General features: G+C 43.5%; 1 protein-coding gene across 1 annotated transcript in view; it reads right to left on the bottom strand.

The window, feature by feature from the left end:
• The window catches only part of C5H14orf132 (chromosome 5 C14orf132 homolog), a 37596-nt gene extending 35162 nt beyond the window's left edge, over window positions 1-2434 (bottom strand). The window contains exon 1 of the mRNA XM_050898023.1: window positions 2385-2434. Coding sequence (XP_050753980.1) covers window positions 2385-2411 — 27 coding nt within the window. The 5' untranslated portion in view covers window positions 2412-2434. The remainder of the gene's footprint in view (window positions 1-2384) is intronic.
• Window positions 2435-16964: the final 14530 nt, after the last annotated feature.

Raw genomic sequence — 16964 nt, 5'->3', positions numbered from 1 at the left:
AAATGCCACTGTGGTGACAGGAATGGAAAGGGTTGCCCAGTTCAGAAAGAAAGGTACAAGAAGCCTGTGACAGGGGAGTAACAGAGGTAAGTGTAGCATCCGCTGTACACAGTGACCCAACAATTGGATTCATTTCCTTCAGTAGAAGAGGAGCCCAAGAAATCCTCTCCTACAGCTCTTAAAAGGTTAATTACGCAAATACCCCCCGGAGGACTCCCCCACATGCCCCATGAAACAGGTGCTGTGCAGACCCGGTGAGCCCCATGCCCCCACTGGGAGAGACACCCAGGAGCCCCGACTGCCTCCCGCCTTCCCCTCACCACCCAAAGGGCTTCGTGGCAGAGACAGCTCCAAGGTGTTCCATCCTTTCTTCCCGAGGCGTATTGGGCCACAGGAAGGATTGTGTGTAACCGCACCCCAGTCTTCTTGCAGCTTGTCCCTATCCCCATGCTGCTGGATGGTGTCCAGAGAGGGACGAGGGAAACGCAGTGAAGGCTTCTACCTCTTCTGCCTCAGGGACAGGAGATCGGTACCCATGTCGGGGAGGGCAAACCTCGCTTCACAGATAGCCTTCCCTGCTGCGGGGTTTTAACAAAAAATACTTTTCTTCCTTATAAAGATGTCACCCAAGGAAAGGCAGATTCCCCAAATTCACTAAAATCACATTGACAAAAATTATTCTTTGTCACTTCTTGTGACAAAGGAAAATAATAAACCAACCCCGGAGGATCAGGAAGAAAAGCACATAATTCACTGTAAATTGTTGCACTAGTAACCTTAGTAAGTATAAGACATATTTGTACAGGCAACTTTTCCAAGCGGACTAAAGCACCCAGCTTTGTGACTCTTCCAGTGCACAGAATTAGGGTAGAAGATATGTGGAATATGGGACAGCAAGAATAAGGGAGAGCATAGAAAGGGAAAGGGCAGCACTAGTCCCAGCATCGGCACACACCACTGATTACTGGTAAAACCTGCCGCTGTGCTGCACCTCTGCTCTTGTGCAACAGGGGCATCCCACTTCGACTCAGTGCTTAGGGAACAAAAGACGGACACAGGGAGCTCACTGATCATGCTGAGAAGGATCATAGGAAAATGATTTGACACATACAAAATTTCCTTCGAATACTCCAGTTCCCAGGAAGACCTCAAATCGGTAGAAATGATGCTTTCCTCCTCCTCCCCATTGTGGTTTTCCTTAAAAAAAAAAATCTTCTTAGAAATACCTCCAAATGGAAGAGAATCTTGGACAGCCCACTGCTACCCTCAGAAAGGCAGAGCCTGACACCCTCTCAGAAGTAGACTTTAGGAAGGGAACAAGACAAAACAGCCATTGCATTAATGAAACAGAACAACGCAGCAAGGATTAGATTTGGTTTCCACCAACCACCTCCAGCTGAAGTCAGTGCTCAGGCAGCAACAGTGTGGAAAGGCCTCCCTGGCCCCTACTCCACCTCTAAATAGTGGGAGGTGGTTTTTGGCAAAAGCTCAAACTTGGATCCAAATCATTCTTGAAAAAACCCAATTACCTACATACAGTTAGGTATCCCCATGAATAGAAGAAATAATCCTGGAAAAATATGAAATGGATGTTCAGTGAGAGTGACTTTTTCTGAAGCATAGCACTGTTTGTCTGTTTAAAAACCTAATTCACCTGGATTCACCAAGGTGATTTTTGGCTTTGGGTGGCTTATAGCCATTACATACTTCTCAGTACATTAAGCATCAATACACTGAACATCGATACCCACGATCATGCCTCAAGCTGAAATCCAGAACTTAGCTGCAATTTAAACAATTTGTTCATGCAAACAGAAGAGTAATTCTACCTATGCCAAGCTAGATTCTGTGCGCGAAGACAAGAATTTATAAAACCACAGACGCACGTACAAACGCAGTACGGAAGGGAGGAAAAGAACCGAAAAATCAAATCTCCGATTTCTATTTACAGTCTGCCTTCGAAGGAAAGGGAGATGCTGCCTCCGCCCTCCCCGGCCTGAAGGCGGTGTAACCGCACCCGAGAAAGCTGGGCAGCCGGAGCGAGCGGGCCGCGGCCGGGCTGGGGCCGCGCTGCCCGCCGCTAACAGGTGCCGCGCCCCGCGCTGCGCCCGGCAACTTCTCCTCACGCAGCGCCTCCCGTTCCAGCCGGTCTTTTTCCCCGCTCTTTTTCCCTTATTTTTGCCTTTATTTTCGTTCCCCCCTCGCCCCCTCCCCACGCCGCGGCGCCGCCCGGGTTTACCGCCGCGCCGACGCAACTTTGGAGCGGGGAGAAAACGAGCGGAACACGAGAAGAGGCGATGCGCGCCCCGCCGCTGCCCCGGGGCGACCCGTCCCGTCCCGTCCCGTCCCGTCCCGTCCCGTCCCGTCCCGTCGCCGCGCCCCACCTGCGCGGCCATGAAGGAGAGGTCCATGGTGCTGCCGCTGGAGCTGCCGGCGGAGCTGGCGGAGGTGCTGAGGCTGCCGCTGCCGCTGCCGCTGCTGCCGGGGGCGGGCGGGGCGCGGGGGCGCGGCGCGGGCACCGCCTCCCCCAGCAGCGGCGGGCGCGGCCGCGGCAGCGGGACCGGCACCGGTACCAGTTCCAGCTCCGGCGGCTCCCGGCGCGGCCCGGCCCGGCCCGGCACAGCCCGGCGCGGCGCGGCACGGCGGGCGGCTCCGCCAGGGGGCGGCGGCGGCGGCGGCGGCGGCGGCGACCCGGCCCCCGCGCCGGGCTGGGCCCGGGTCCGCCCCCGCGGCGGGGGGAGGCCGAGGGGACGGGAAGCGGCGCCGGCCGCGGGGAGCGAGCGGTTCGCGCCGCCCTGCAGCACCTGTGAGGCGTCCCCTGCCCGCCGCCGCCCCGGCATCGCTCTGCCTCCCGGCCGACATCGCCTTCAGGGGCCAGAGTGGCCGGGGATCAGCCCCGGACCGGGGCTAGCCTGAGCTGAAAGCAAGCTTTTCGGTTCCCTGAGGCACACAGGGGCTGGAGCTTACGTGAAAGAGCTCTACAGCCCCTGTTTCATGCTTGGTATCCCACTGGCAATAAGGCGAGCCTGGATGCTCAGGCAGAAGGAGGTCGTGGCAGCGGCAGCGGGAGGGAAAGCCCCAGGCTGGGTCTCATGCAGGTTGGGAGCCGATGATGGCGAGTGCTGAAGAGCAAAGGCATAAATAATTAACATACTAAGGAGTAGGTGTAGCTCAGCTTTCTCTGCGTTTGGAGGTCCTTTGCATGGTACAAACCTTCTGAGATACCTACCTGGCTGCTACATACTTGCTTTTCTTGCCCAGCTTGCAAATCCATCAGCCTTTTTTTGAAATACTCAACCAGCTCCTTCTCCCACCACAGCTGAAAAGAGCTTCCGACAGTTTATTCTTACACCTTTTCATGACTTAGCTGTCACAGCTTTATTTGTAACTTCTCTCTCCTCCTTGTTCCCTGAATTTACCGTTCAACAATTCGCAATAAACATATTTTGTCCCTTTTTTTATGCTTTCCCTTTTATCTCATAGATACTGTTATCCTTTTGCATGAAAATTCAGTAATTCATTTACCAGGTGGCTCTGAAAAACCTTTGACACCAACTAGAAAAGTAGGTTCATAAAAATGTAAGTTCTTATGTGTTGAATGTTTTTGTTCTGTGTTTTTTATCACCCTTCTGCCATGTACCTGTTGGTTTCATCTCCAAGGCTGAACTATTTGGCCATGTTTTCACTACTTCAGCCTATTACAGGGGCCTGAACCAGGGCTGGTGGGAATATGAGTGTATGCCAGGAGCAGAAGCACCTGGAGAATCAACTTTGCACTGGGCTTTTAAACCCTGGAAGAAACAACAGTAGGTACTTCAGCCTGTGTACTGTGAACTGTATGCTGTTTTGTCAGTATCATGTTGCATTGTTGCAGCAGGTGGTGGTGAAAAGAAAATCAGCTGGTTTCAATCAGTCCTTTACTTGAGTGACTGTTAGTGTGCCTGCCAAAAATGCTTTTATATCGAGAGGCCCATTACGTAAAACAAGTAAAATCCAAAAGAGGCAGTGTCATTTTAAGATTTTTAAACTCAGTTGTGTAAATAATGGAATTGTCTCTTCGTGGACTCTCTCCAAAGTTTTGAAAGGGTATTGATGTGTGTGTCAGAAGCCATAAAGTAACTTCAAAGCAGTGTTAATCTTTTATCATCCAGATAAATTTTACATGCACTGGGTAGACATCTCTACAGGGTGAATGTAGCCTGGTCAGTCGCTGCATCTGCGGCAACAGCTGTAGGAAGGATCATTTCATGAGAATAACAAAATAATTAAGGCTTTGAAACCACAGTGACTTCTGTACTTGTTTAATTCCATGGAGCATGAGAATTGTAGAGAAACAGAGCTGGAAAGGACCTCAGGAAATAATCTAGTCCATGCACCTGCTTAAAATACAGCAGTTACTCCTGTGACCCTCCAAACAGGGGTTTTACCTTTACCCAATCTCTTCTTGAAACTGTCCAGTGAGAAAAGTTTCATTCCCTACCAGACAATGCATAGCTTTATTCCACTGGCCATTTCCTAAGGCTGTGTCCACCAGGGACATGGAGAAGAGATTATTTTCTTTGGGGCAACCCCTTGCCTTCTGAGAACTGCTCTTGGATACTGTTTGTCTTTTTCCAGTCTTATGGTATCTTGTCCATCCCCTGAAAGCGCTCAAGGAGGACTGCTAACGGTAACAAGATTGTTCAGCCAGGTTTCCAAGTATTTTACTGTGATGTTCAACAAGTTCAGCCAACTAATAGTCTCCAAGCGGTTCCTGGCCGAGATCTTCTTTCTCACAGGTAACAATACAAGATACTTGCTCATAGTTGACCTTTCAGTGAGCGATGGCGCATCATCACTTTGGCTTTCTTGCCATCAAATTTTATTAATTTTGCCTTTCTACTGAGAAATAGAGCAGCATTTTTATTGGTCTATTCATATACTTCTGGAAAATTTTCTTTTTATCCTTGATATCTCAAAGATTGATTTCCTCCTATTTGTCTCATATAATTGCTCACTTCAGGAATACCCTGCAGACGAGTTATTGGGGAAAAAATAAATGTGAACTGCTCAAGTTTCAAATTCTTTATTTCCACATAGACTTCTGGAACAACTCTTTCTCTGTAAAAAATTGGATTTAGCAGAAACATTGCTCAATACAGGGGACAGTGAACTCGGCTACTTTCAGTTCCTATGACACAAAAATACATAGCTTCGTTCCATCTTGGTTTAAGAGGTTTAAGTAATGTGGAAAATTGCTGACTGTTGTCTATGTATATAAATTCCTACTAGTCTAGAGAAGAGGTGTTCATTACATACAGTGCCAGTGGAAAGTAGTACCTGTCATTATATTTTGAAGATGCTATACGTTTATCAGTAGACCTTTGTAACCTGCTTCCCTACTTGGAGGAGTGTTAGGTTCATTGGAACAGCATTTCTGTTTGCAAAAGCCATCCAAACCATTATCAAATTTCGTTCTAGAAAGATTTTTTTAATCACCAAAATTATTAATCACTGCCATGTCCTCAATCTCCAAGTTATTAATTCACCATTCATATTTCTTAAGCTTGACAAAGGAAAAAAATCACTCTTCAGTTTTCACTTCAGCTTTCTGTCTAGTTCACTGCCTTGTTTGTGGAACTGCATGGTTTTATACTGTTTAAGCTGCAAATAATTTATGAGGAAAACCAAATTATTTGTGTTCCAGCTTTTATTACGATACTACAAAATACAAAGCTTTGCTTCTCCCTCTTCCCCCAAAATACATTTCGGATGTAAATTGCTTTATAATAGCTCTGTAAGTTCTTCTGTAAAACAAGTATTTTAGACCTGCTTCTGTCTTCCAGTAATGATGATGCAGAGTTTGAATTGAGATCTCTAGCTGCCTTGCCAGCCTTATGGTATGGCTTTCTCATCAAAATATCTAGAACACTTAAAAAGATTATGTCGTAATTTGCTATTGCTATGGACAGACATTGTAGCACTCAGCTAAAACTGCAAACACAGTTGTGTAACATTATTCTTAAAAACAAGCTATGATAGCCTAAGATGCTCTTTAATTAGCTTTAAAGCTGCTTGCTAAAAAGACCACATTTTTCAGTACAGTGGAACACAACTCAATTAGAGAATAGTTTGGTTTGTCAGTTTTCCTGGGGCATAGTAGGAAATCCTTGTTGCACTGCATGTGTGCATAAGCTCTGCCTTTGCTTCACAAAACAGACCTAACAAAACATGACAATTGAGTCTTGCTGCCAAAAAGGATTTTAAATGGGCTTGTATCTGTACAGCCCTATTTACCATATGATGTATTTAGATACCTTAGGCAACGCAGTACCAATTTTTAGCTTTGCATCCCTGATATCACATTTAAATCTTACATTTATGCAAAGGGGGACTAACTTCCCACTTCGGGGAGAGATGGTAACATTGGTTTCTTGCTGCGTTTTAATGTACTTACTTAAATGCTATTCCCTTTGAGCCCCAGTTTTAACCTACTGTTGCCTCTTTGCAGCAGGTTGCAGTCTCACAGGGCAATTAGTTCCCTTAATGAAGAATCAGCCACAGTGACATGTGGTATCCTGTCTGGAGACAGAGTGCATTATCTCTGACGGACCCCTGCTGTTAAATGTATCATAAAGGAGGCCAAGGATGCTGAATTTTTCAGGTGAAGTCTGGCTGGACTGAATTACCAAAAGGGAATTCATTCAGAAACACTTGACTTCTTTCTTTCTTCCTGTTCGTTCATTCATTCAGGACCTGAATGTTGATTTTGTTTGCACTTTGTCTTTTAACAAAAAATGTTGACACCTGCAACTTAACACAGTGCAGCCCTTAAATTTCAAGCAGCCAATTTCCCTGAGTGGAATCCAAATGCCCCAACTTGCTTCCCAGGTCCCATGGGCAGTACTAGGACAGTTACTCAGAGAGTCACTGTCAAACTGGGAATGGAGATGGTTTGAACTGGCCATTAATAAACAGTAGGCACAGATATATGCTTAAACAAATACTCCTTTCCAAAGCACAAGTGCTTGAGTCCATGTTGCAGACTGATGTCTCCTCTGGCTCCAGATCCAGGACCCCCTCCTGAGAGAGGACAGCCACAACTTTTCTTTCATGAAGTTAATGGGCAAGTACTGTTCCTCTTTATCATATATTGGAAGGGGCCTGCTGTTTACAATAATAGGATGAAGAACAAACCCAGAAGAGGGAAACTTTGGTTCAGTGACCTGCCAAGCCTGAGATGGACCAAGCAGGTCCTGGTTCCCTGGAGGTATATCTTCTACAGAAGACTGGGATTGGGAAGAAGACTTGCTCCTCAAACCACATCGAAGACAGATGTCTCTGCAGAAGGACTTGTAAGTCACTATGTAAAGAAGAAATAACTTGGAGGAATCTGCCTGTGGCCCAGTGTTTCAGGCACTCCTGTGCAAGGAAAGCAGTCTGGAGCCCACACCCCACTGGCAGGAGCGTTAGCCTTTATGTTAGGTGGTCTTGGGATAGGAAGCACAGAAATGAATGCAGGAGAAGGCTCAGGCACTGCAATACTGGCTGTCCAGTGAGATATCCATACCTAATGCACTGTAAGTTCACACTTTCTCTTCCTTTACAATAGTAAATGAGATTACAATAACAAACTTTCATTTTTACACTGTAATCTTTGTAAACTGCCATGTGAATGTATTTTCATCATTCAGAACTGGTCAGAAAAAGGCTGATTTTTTTTTTTTTCTTTTCTTTTTTTTCTCCACAGTGAAATGTGTCTGGCTGTATCAGCAATGGAAGCCTGGAGGTCAGATCTACACCTACAACTCTCTACTGCTTGACAAAAAAAAAATCTTTGTAAGTCAAGGCTGCAGCATCCTCGCTGACCTTTCAATGTATCCCGGTAATCACAAGAGGGAGCAACATTGCGCAACAAATTTGGTGTAGATTACATCCCTTTTTATCCCTCTAAACTTCCAATATCAGCAGCTGTTACATACTGAAGGGCTTACTCATACATAACATGATAAAATTAATTTAGTGCCAAGTAATTTAAAGGAAAATTAAGTTTGTAACTTTCTATGTGACTCCTGAATCTCCACAGTTGCTCACACTAGAATAATAAATCAGATGTTACCCTCAAATTACCTGTGGGCAAAATATTCCTCCCAAAAGGAGAGTTTTAGATTTAAACTCTCCTGAAAACAGTATCATTAGCACACAGATGAGCTGTAATAGTGCTCAAATTCTTAATGTTTCAGGCCCTTAGCTTCATGTAGAATTTAATTCTAATGGGGAAGAATGCTTCTGAAGTTCAAGAAGCTTCTCCTTGTACTGCTGGCACTGCAGCTTTACAAGCAAACAATCCAAATCGCTTTGACACAGGAGGACAAATGCAGAAGTACCTGAACGTAGAGACAAGAAAAAACATTGCCTTCTACTTCACTCCTAGTCTCCACCGCGGGAAAGACGGGCGCTCAGCCCTGTAGGAATCAGCACTCCCCAGGGAGCCCCAGCCAGCTCCTTGGCTGCTGTAAGTCGTAAAGAAACTGACATTTTTGTCTCATCTATGTGAGCTGAAAATGCAACTGAAGCGGCAGCAAAGGCACACCGAGAAATCTGGCTCCTCAAACTAGCTTAATCTGCCTGGACGCACCCCCTGAGCCCACCAGTGACTCTTCCCATAGGGAGGATGGGGCTGCTGTCTGTGTTTGCAGCCTGGTCTGCACCGGGCACTCCCAGCCTAGGAAGATGCTGGGAGAGAAGAGCTGACAGCGAGGTAGAAGAAGTGGGAAAGTAATTGGGAGGGAGTTACCTCCTCTCAGTGGAGATGATACACATATATCATAGGCATCAAAACATCTCTTGCAGCCCTGGTGCTGACCCCTTATTGCTGTAATGGGTAGATTAGAATAAGAGATATATAATGTAGCCTCTCTTCCTAAATACAGTCCTCTAAGTATTTTGCTACAGAACCATTTGTCTTAGAGATTGCCTGTTCAGGTAATGGCTCAAGATCAGTTTATTTCATGTTAGAGAACAGAGAGATTCATGATGGATCTGGCATTTGGCACTAATTTAAGAGGCACTAATTTGAGAGGAAGGTGAAAACAGAAAATTCTGCATACTCGTACATTATTAAAAACTCAAGAGAAGAATTGTCTTGGCTTTTGGAAACATTTATTCCCACCCCAAATTTACATTAGCTGATACAAAGGAATGAGTAAAAGATCACAGCTGGTAAGGCTAGAATTCCCAGTTCATGGGGGATTTTGCCTGCAGTAGCCTCCTCTAGCCCTAAAGGAAAAGCTGTCTCCACCAGTTCTATCTATCACCAAGAGTTAAATGTCTGTGAAAAAGCTTCTAACAGTCTAAAACATTTCTAATGGAAATAAACACTACTTTCTTACTCCAGACAGACAGACTTTTCACCTGTCCTTAGATTAGCCAATCTGTTTGAGGCGAGCAATGAGCTCTGCAGTGTCTCTCCTGTCACAGCACATTTGATTTCTTGACATTGACACGCTCTGTACACACTTTGAAACAATATAATCAGCCATCACAATGTGAATTCAGTTCTGAGTCTGAAATGTCAGCATACATTTAAGAACCATAATCCATGTCATAATTACCAAGATACTAATTAAAAGTATTGGAAAGGGGGCATATGACCTTGAGAAGGAGAATTTTATGGTCCCAGCCAGAATACTCAAGGGAATTAGTTTGCAAAAGGAATGCCCCTGTGAAACTATTAACATGTGTAGACTCTAATTTTGGAAGATAATCAAACATCCAGAAGAAGACAGCACTGCATAGGATCTTGAGAGATTATCTACATCAGTCCTCTGCCTTGAACAGGGATCAACCGTTATTTACCAGCCCTGGTGGGCCAGTTCTTCTTGCTAGAGAGGACTTCAGCTTCAAGCATACCTCCCAGAAGAGCTGTGCTGCCACTCTAAGCCCTGGTACACCACCTTCCCCAGGAAATGAAAAACACAAACAGGCAATTTCAATCATAAATGCCACAGCTGCTGTTAATGCTGTATTTTCTCCAAATACTATCGTATGTATATATTGTCTTACTACATTGTTCCCAGTACCCAGGAGTCCTGCCTGTGAAGAGCTGGCTCTTCTGGGGCATATCACAGGCTCTCAAAGAGCAGGAAAGCATATTACATTCTCATTTTCCTAAAACACACTTGAAAGAGCCAGGATTCTTTGATCCAATTTCTTTCTTCATCTTATTTCAGATATTAGAGAAAAAGAGATTAAATATGTAATCAGGTGGCCGAGTAGCCCTCTAAATGGAGCAGAAAGGCAGAGAAGAAAAAGTAGGGGAGTTATCTAAGTGAGGCAGAGGGTTCGTAAAGTAAGCCCCACTTATAAAAGCATCGCATGTGTTAAATGAGCATTTCTTCAACATGTTTTACAAGTACTGTTAGGCTACAATGGAAAGATAAACCAGAACACAGAGGCTGTGAGTGTATCATCTGCAACACAGGAGCTGACAGTTCCCACAAGCCCATCGAAAACCAAAAGTGTTGATGGGCACTCAATGGCCAAGGCTCACCAGCTCAGGAGTATCTCAAGAACAAGGCTGCAGAGGTTCCAGTGCAGAATGGCCATGCCAGCACAGCCCTTTGCTGTATCATATGGTTGTATCAGGTTGGTTCTGGCTCGGAGATCTCCATACCACTGCATGATGCGGACACATTCTGAAAGATGGTCTGAAGGCCAAGTTGTAAGCTCATAGCAGAACCCAGATCTCAGGAGTTCTTTGATCTTAGTATTGAGTCCAAAGTACTTCCCCACTGTACAAAATAATAGGGAATGGGTTTATTTAATTCTGTCTGGAATATTTTAGAGGCAAACAACAAACAACAAACAGTAATATCCCATGGGCAGAGGCAAAAATGTTGAGATATCACTGGCTTGCAAGAAGAAGAAGAAAAAGCCGGAGCTATGCCATGTTAGGGGTCTGCCACAAATGGGCTACAGAAGGAGGTGGTAACTGAGGCATTTTTTAACAACTAGTAGAAGTAATTAATAGGAGAGTAAATAGTGGTAATGGGAGAAGGGAGTGGATTTTCACTATTCAGATATAAACTGGGAAAACATTGCAGGAAGTTGTAGACCATGTTAAATACAGCTTTCTGTTTCAGAAGCCTTTCTCAGAGCATTTGTTTTAGACTTGAGTCTGGCTGGTGGGGAAGAACTGATAGAATTAAATACAATTTGGGTAAAAGCTGTAGGTGAATGGAATTGCAGAGATTGTGACATAACAACTGGCATGTCCTGGTATGTAACCAAATCTTCTAAGGGAAGTAAGCTTTAAAGTGTTGAAGTGCTAAAGTGAGCATTTGGAGTGCAGATAGGGCATACTGTCAGATACTGACCTGCCCTATCGCTGGGTTGAAGAGATAGTGTTCAGTCTTCTAAGGAACAGAAAAAGTAAAAATGCTGAATGAAGACCATAAACATCAGAAAAGCAGACTTCACCAAATTCAGGAGTCTGTAGGAGGGCTCTGCAGGGAAGGTAATCAGGAGGATAAGGGAGTGTTATTTCACTACACTAACACAATAAAAAGCTACCCTAACGAGGAAAAGAGAGAGAAGCTGTACTAAAGAGTCATCATAATTGCATCAGGAACTGAAATTAAAAAAATTACCAAATTAAGTGTGAACACAGAAGAATAACAAAAGTACAGAAGGACCAAAATGAAAAAAGATAAATTACAAAATGCGATACATGGCAAAAGAAAGTACATTAAATGGCAGCACAACACAAGTATAGCAGATGTATCAGGGGTAGTGTGGAAGCCACTGGGGAGCTGGGGGGGATAAGGATGGTGGCAAGAAGGCTTAATTCAGAAGGGCTGTAGCAGTTCTGGAGGTCACAGGAGACCAATAACAATGAAAATCTTTGTGGAAAATTGAAGGGAATGGGTCTGTTTAGTCCAGAAAAGGGAATACCAGAATAAAACACGAGAACAATCAAAGAGTATATAAAAAAATTAAAGAAAGCAATCAATGTAATTTGAAACAAAGAAATATGTTACACTTAGGATCAACTTTCTAACTGCCGAGGAAAGGCAACACTGACAAGATGTCCAAAGAGGATGTAGGAGTGTTTCCTTGGAAGGTTTTTGTCAGTGGTGGTCTATGTAAATTCGATCCTCATTTCAAAGGGTTAGGCTGTAAGTCCCCTTGCAGCCATGGTTATCCTGTTAGCTGAGACGTTAATCTCTCCTGTGGTAGGGTGGAATTCAGCCTCTGGCCCTGAAGTAGGAAAAAAACAATTTGATGGATTTGGGGTGGGAAATATTAGCTGGCAATGAGCCCTGCCTAATTTGATGCCTTTTTTTCTACTGCTTTTACTTGAGGCATACTGTTTCCACCTCCCTTCCTTGGGGAAATCCTGGAGCAAGTGCCAAAACAGACTCATGACAGGACTGCAAATGACTGTCATGGAGTCAGGACTCAGCAGTGAGCAGCACAGAGCTTCACACTTGCTGATTGCCTTCTGACAGCTTTGTTTTGATAAGGCTTGGGGCTGGGGAATAGGAAAAAGCTCCTTGTGCATTTTATACAGAGCAATCCTTTTTTCTCCCTTTCCCTGGAAGAGTGAGCTCATGAAATACTCAAATTGAATTTCAGTGTTTCTGTCACCTCGTAGTTTTCTAATACAGTATAAGCTAGTCCATGATATTCAGAACTGAGCTGAATTTGGGTCATCATCAGCCATTTAATTTTGCTTACCAGTGAGGCAAAGCTAATGAAGACATCTTTCCGAGCAATGTAGTGTGTGTTTAATGTGTCAGCACTTGTGAAACTGAGTTTCCCTCTTTAAAAGAAGCAAGGAACTTTTAAATGCAGCAAGGTAACGTAATGAATGAAATGTGGACATTACCATATAACACTTTGTTTTGACCCATTGAAACGTTCATATCACATTTCAAACATTCTGGCGTGATACCTTACAATCAAAGGGTATCATGAGAAGATTCATCTTGCCTCTGATCTCTGTTTGAATACTGCTGAAGTGAAGCTGATAAAGGAACTTCAAAAGGAATGTAAATTATTTACAGGTTCTGGGGCTTTCACATTAGAAAATACAGTTGGGAAAAAATAATGAGATTTCAGTTCTCCAAACACTGAAAGACAAAAGTGCTACATCAAAGACTCAGCTTCTTTTACCATTAGATGGTATAACACAAACAAGAATTAAAATTATAGGGAAAAGAAGACACCTAGGGGGCCAAATTCATTCCTGATGTCTTCCATAAACTGTCTTAAAATCATTTTCCTTTTAAATATTGTGATGTATTATTTGCACCTCTGCAGCATCAGCATAGGTTTTTTCTTCTACATATCTTGAAACATTTCACAAAGACAGTGACACCAGAAACAGGTCTGCCATGGAAGCATCCTATGCAGTTGCTTTTGCTACCTTTAGACTAAAGAAGACAGGATCATATCACTAACCAGTCTGTAGGGCAATGCCCAGCATCATATTATGTGTATCACACTTACTCGTTTGAGAGATTATTCCACAAGCTAATAGTTTCCAAGAAGCTTTTCTTGACTTTGAACCTGTTAAAATATGTACGAATGTTTTTTTTCTACACATTATCTATCTATTTTTTCCACAACTTCTAATAGTTTGCACCCTTCCAAAATGTATGGCAGCCTCATATGCCTTTAATAAAACAGAAAACATTGGAGCTCTCTGAGACAAGTCTAGGGGCCCCAGTCCAGTCCTCACCAGGGAGGTTCCCACATCACAGAGAACATCAGTACATCTGGCACTGAGTGGCAAAAGAAGTAGAAAGGTCCAACTCTGACTAACACACCTGAAAAACATCTGCAGTGCTGATGCAGAAGTGGTCAGCTGGTGCAGATAGAGGCAGGTTGGTATGTTCTTCCCATCTGAAGGCAAAATCTGTCTGATTTAGGAGCAGTGATTGTTCTGAATTGCGTGGCAGCTCTTTTCAGATACTGTGCCTTTCCTGGCTTGGAACGCTTAAGGTGTTGATCAGCCTCCCTACCTCAGACATACATACCTACATAAAGGAAAATAATGACCAGGAACCTCAGGGCAGAGGCTTCCGTGGGCCAGACCGAAGGTGCTTGACAGCAGTGAGAGGCAGGAAGAGGAACGTTCTCTGTCACTGCCAGTGCTGCATCTGTGGAAAGGGTGTCATGGTCTAAGTATTGTAAGGGTTTTAGAAACAATCAGAAATGGTTGTAAATTTTTTTCCTGTTTAAAAATGACAATAAAGAAACAGAAAAAGTGACTATCATCTCATGTGCAGATATAAATGTGACAAATGCCTTGGTTTATTGGAGAACCAATTACTGTTCCTGACACATCAATACCTCCCACTGCATTTTATGAGTGAGACACTTCAGCGCTCTTGTGTGTAAATAATACAAAATAACCTGCTTACAAAAGCAGACATGAATTTTTTCTTTCTTCCCACTTGCCAATGCTTATCATGCCCAGCTTCATTCACTTTAATTAAAAGACCATGAATGCGTGAAAGGGAAATGATAGAGAAGTGCAGGATCCCATGATGGAATCCACAATGGGTGTAAGCAAAGCAAATAGTCTCTTCCTTGTTGAAAGAGAAAGCTACTAATATGATCAGCAAGGATTACACTTTGTTTGCTGCCCCCAGTATTTTAGATCACAAAGCATATTGCTCCCTGAATGGCAAAGCTGACCCTAGGGCTAAAGACAGTGAAAAATGAATGGAAGAAATTGGTTTGTTTGTGGGTTCCCTTTCCTCCATTCTCTTGGATGTGAAGTAATGAATGCTGAACAGCCAACAAAACAAATAGTACATTCCTGGAGCGGAGCAACAAGGATTCTTCTTAAAACAGGACAGAATAGGCAAGGGTGAATCTGGAAAAGCCAGATCTTTCTAAAGGCACTGACCAAAGAGAACTGACCAAAGTCGCACGTTTCCAGTTGCTGCCAGCTGCAGAATCCAAGTGAAGGCAATGTCTGCTCCCATGTCACTTCTCTCTCCATCTGGTCTGTACAAAGAGACGCTGCTGTTCACTCTTCCTGGTCTGTACCTTCCCCATAAGCTGACTTTGCAAGATTGGCAGAAAGAGTCTGTCTCTTTTCAGATAGCTTGTGAGGTAATGGTTTTGTCTCCCAAGAAATCTTGTACTACAATTTCATTGCTACTGTATTCATGCCAGCCGAAGAGAGAAAAAGGATATCAGGAGAAACACAGATACTGAGGTTATATACTGACATATAGTTTTGGGAACAGTAAATGACAGCAGATGTTCTGAAAGAGGAAAACTGTTCCCTTTTTCTTCTTCCACTTGCCAGAGCTATGCCACTCATGCATCTTTGAAGCCCCTGTGAGCTACAGCATCGGGCATTATTAGATGGAGAGCAATGTCTCCAACAGACGCAAACACCCTCTCCAGTGGCTTATGTCAGAGCTTTCTGCTTTAAAACAGATATTAACTTATTTTATTCTCCTTTTTGTTGTTGCTGTGTTTTTCTTTAATAATACACTGGATTTGCCATGAGCAATTAGACTTTGACTGGTTTTGGCAGAAGTGTCCCAACTGACTCATTGCAAATATTTTGTGCATCTAAAAATACTACACAAGGGGGTCACATCCTAGAATTGTCATTCAGAGGCATAATTATGGTTTAGCCTATAATTCCTTGGTTTTGTAGTCTATGCCTATTTTAGTAATTATAGCAATAATAGTACTTACTGTTTAATATCTTAAAATGTACTTTGCTACTCTACCCGCTCCACTATTAGTTTTTCACTTACAGACCAGAGCTCATGGGAGAAATTCTGTTTCCTCAAGGCCTCTTCATGGTAGGCATCTAGGGATCTCTGCTTCTCCCCAGAGCTCATTATGATATTACCTCTTACCATTTACATCATACAACATAAAAGCTGGGCTCTGGTGCTCTCTGTTCTTCTCAGCCCTGTGTTTTTACAAGAAGGTGGTGTGGCCATCTCCTTAGAACCCTTAAAAACATATGGAATTACAATTACATCACAAGACATTAACAGGTTTTAAGCTGCATATGCACATAAATGACTGTCTGGCCTGAGCTTGCGTTAGCTCCGGGCTACTTGCTAAGTATGCTCTTGTCATGCAGGAAACTTATCTGTCAAGGGCAAAAAAAATGACAGCACTATGGTTTCAAATATATTAAAAGCTTCTTGTATAGCTATGCTCTGAAAGTCAAGAAATATGTTTCTAAATTTTCTCAGTAATTTCTATGTACAATTTTACTGCTGGCAAACATGAGCCCACGTAGGCCAGAAATCAAGTCAAACTCTTCCTAGTTCACGTGCTACTGTCAAGAGTATGTATCCACCAATAGTTAAGAAGTCCAGTGATAAACCCAGTCTAGATAAGTATCCACAAATAAGGCTGGATGTCTAGTTGCAACAGGAATAACACTGAACTGTCATCATTGTTAATGTTAATCATTGTTAAAGCAGGTAGTATTTGAGGTATACAGAGAAAGTGAGTTTACTGAGCAAAGAGTCAACACCAGAGAACATGATCCAATGTCGTCTTACCATATTCACACATCAGAGCTCCTCTATTCAAAAGGGAGCTGCTCTTTGATGATCCCAAGAGTGTCCCAGGTTCTTCTGTTTTCTGGGGGAAGGAGAGGCTCTATCTTAGAATTACGCAGCTCGGACCCAAACTGAAGCTTATAGCAGAGAAAAGAAAAAACAAAACCTAACAACAGACCTAACAGATAGAGTACTGGCCTGTAGGATGTATTCCTCCCCTAAGCTTTTGTCTGATTTCCCTTCATATTTTTTAAAATCTGTGGTCAGCTTAGTCTGCCTCGTAGTCTATTAGTTATATAATTTAAACAGAATACTTGAAAACAGTGTCCTTAAAATCATTCCTTTGTTTGAGATGCAAAACATTCACAGATACCACTAATTAGGTTTTCACCCTTCACAAAGAAAGGAGCAATAGCTTCTAGC

This window comes from Gymnogyps californianus, chromosome 5 (assembly GCF_018139145.2).
Source record: "Gymnogyps californianus isolate 813 chromosome 5, ASM1813914v2, whole genome shotgun sequence".
NCBI lineage: Eukaryota > Metazoa > Chordata > Aves > Accipitriformes > Cathartidae > Gymnogyps > Gymnogyps californianus.
This window is presented reverse-complemented; position numbering and strand designations above follow the sequence as displayed.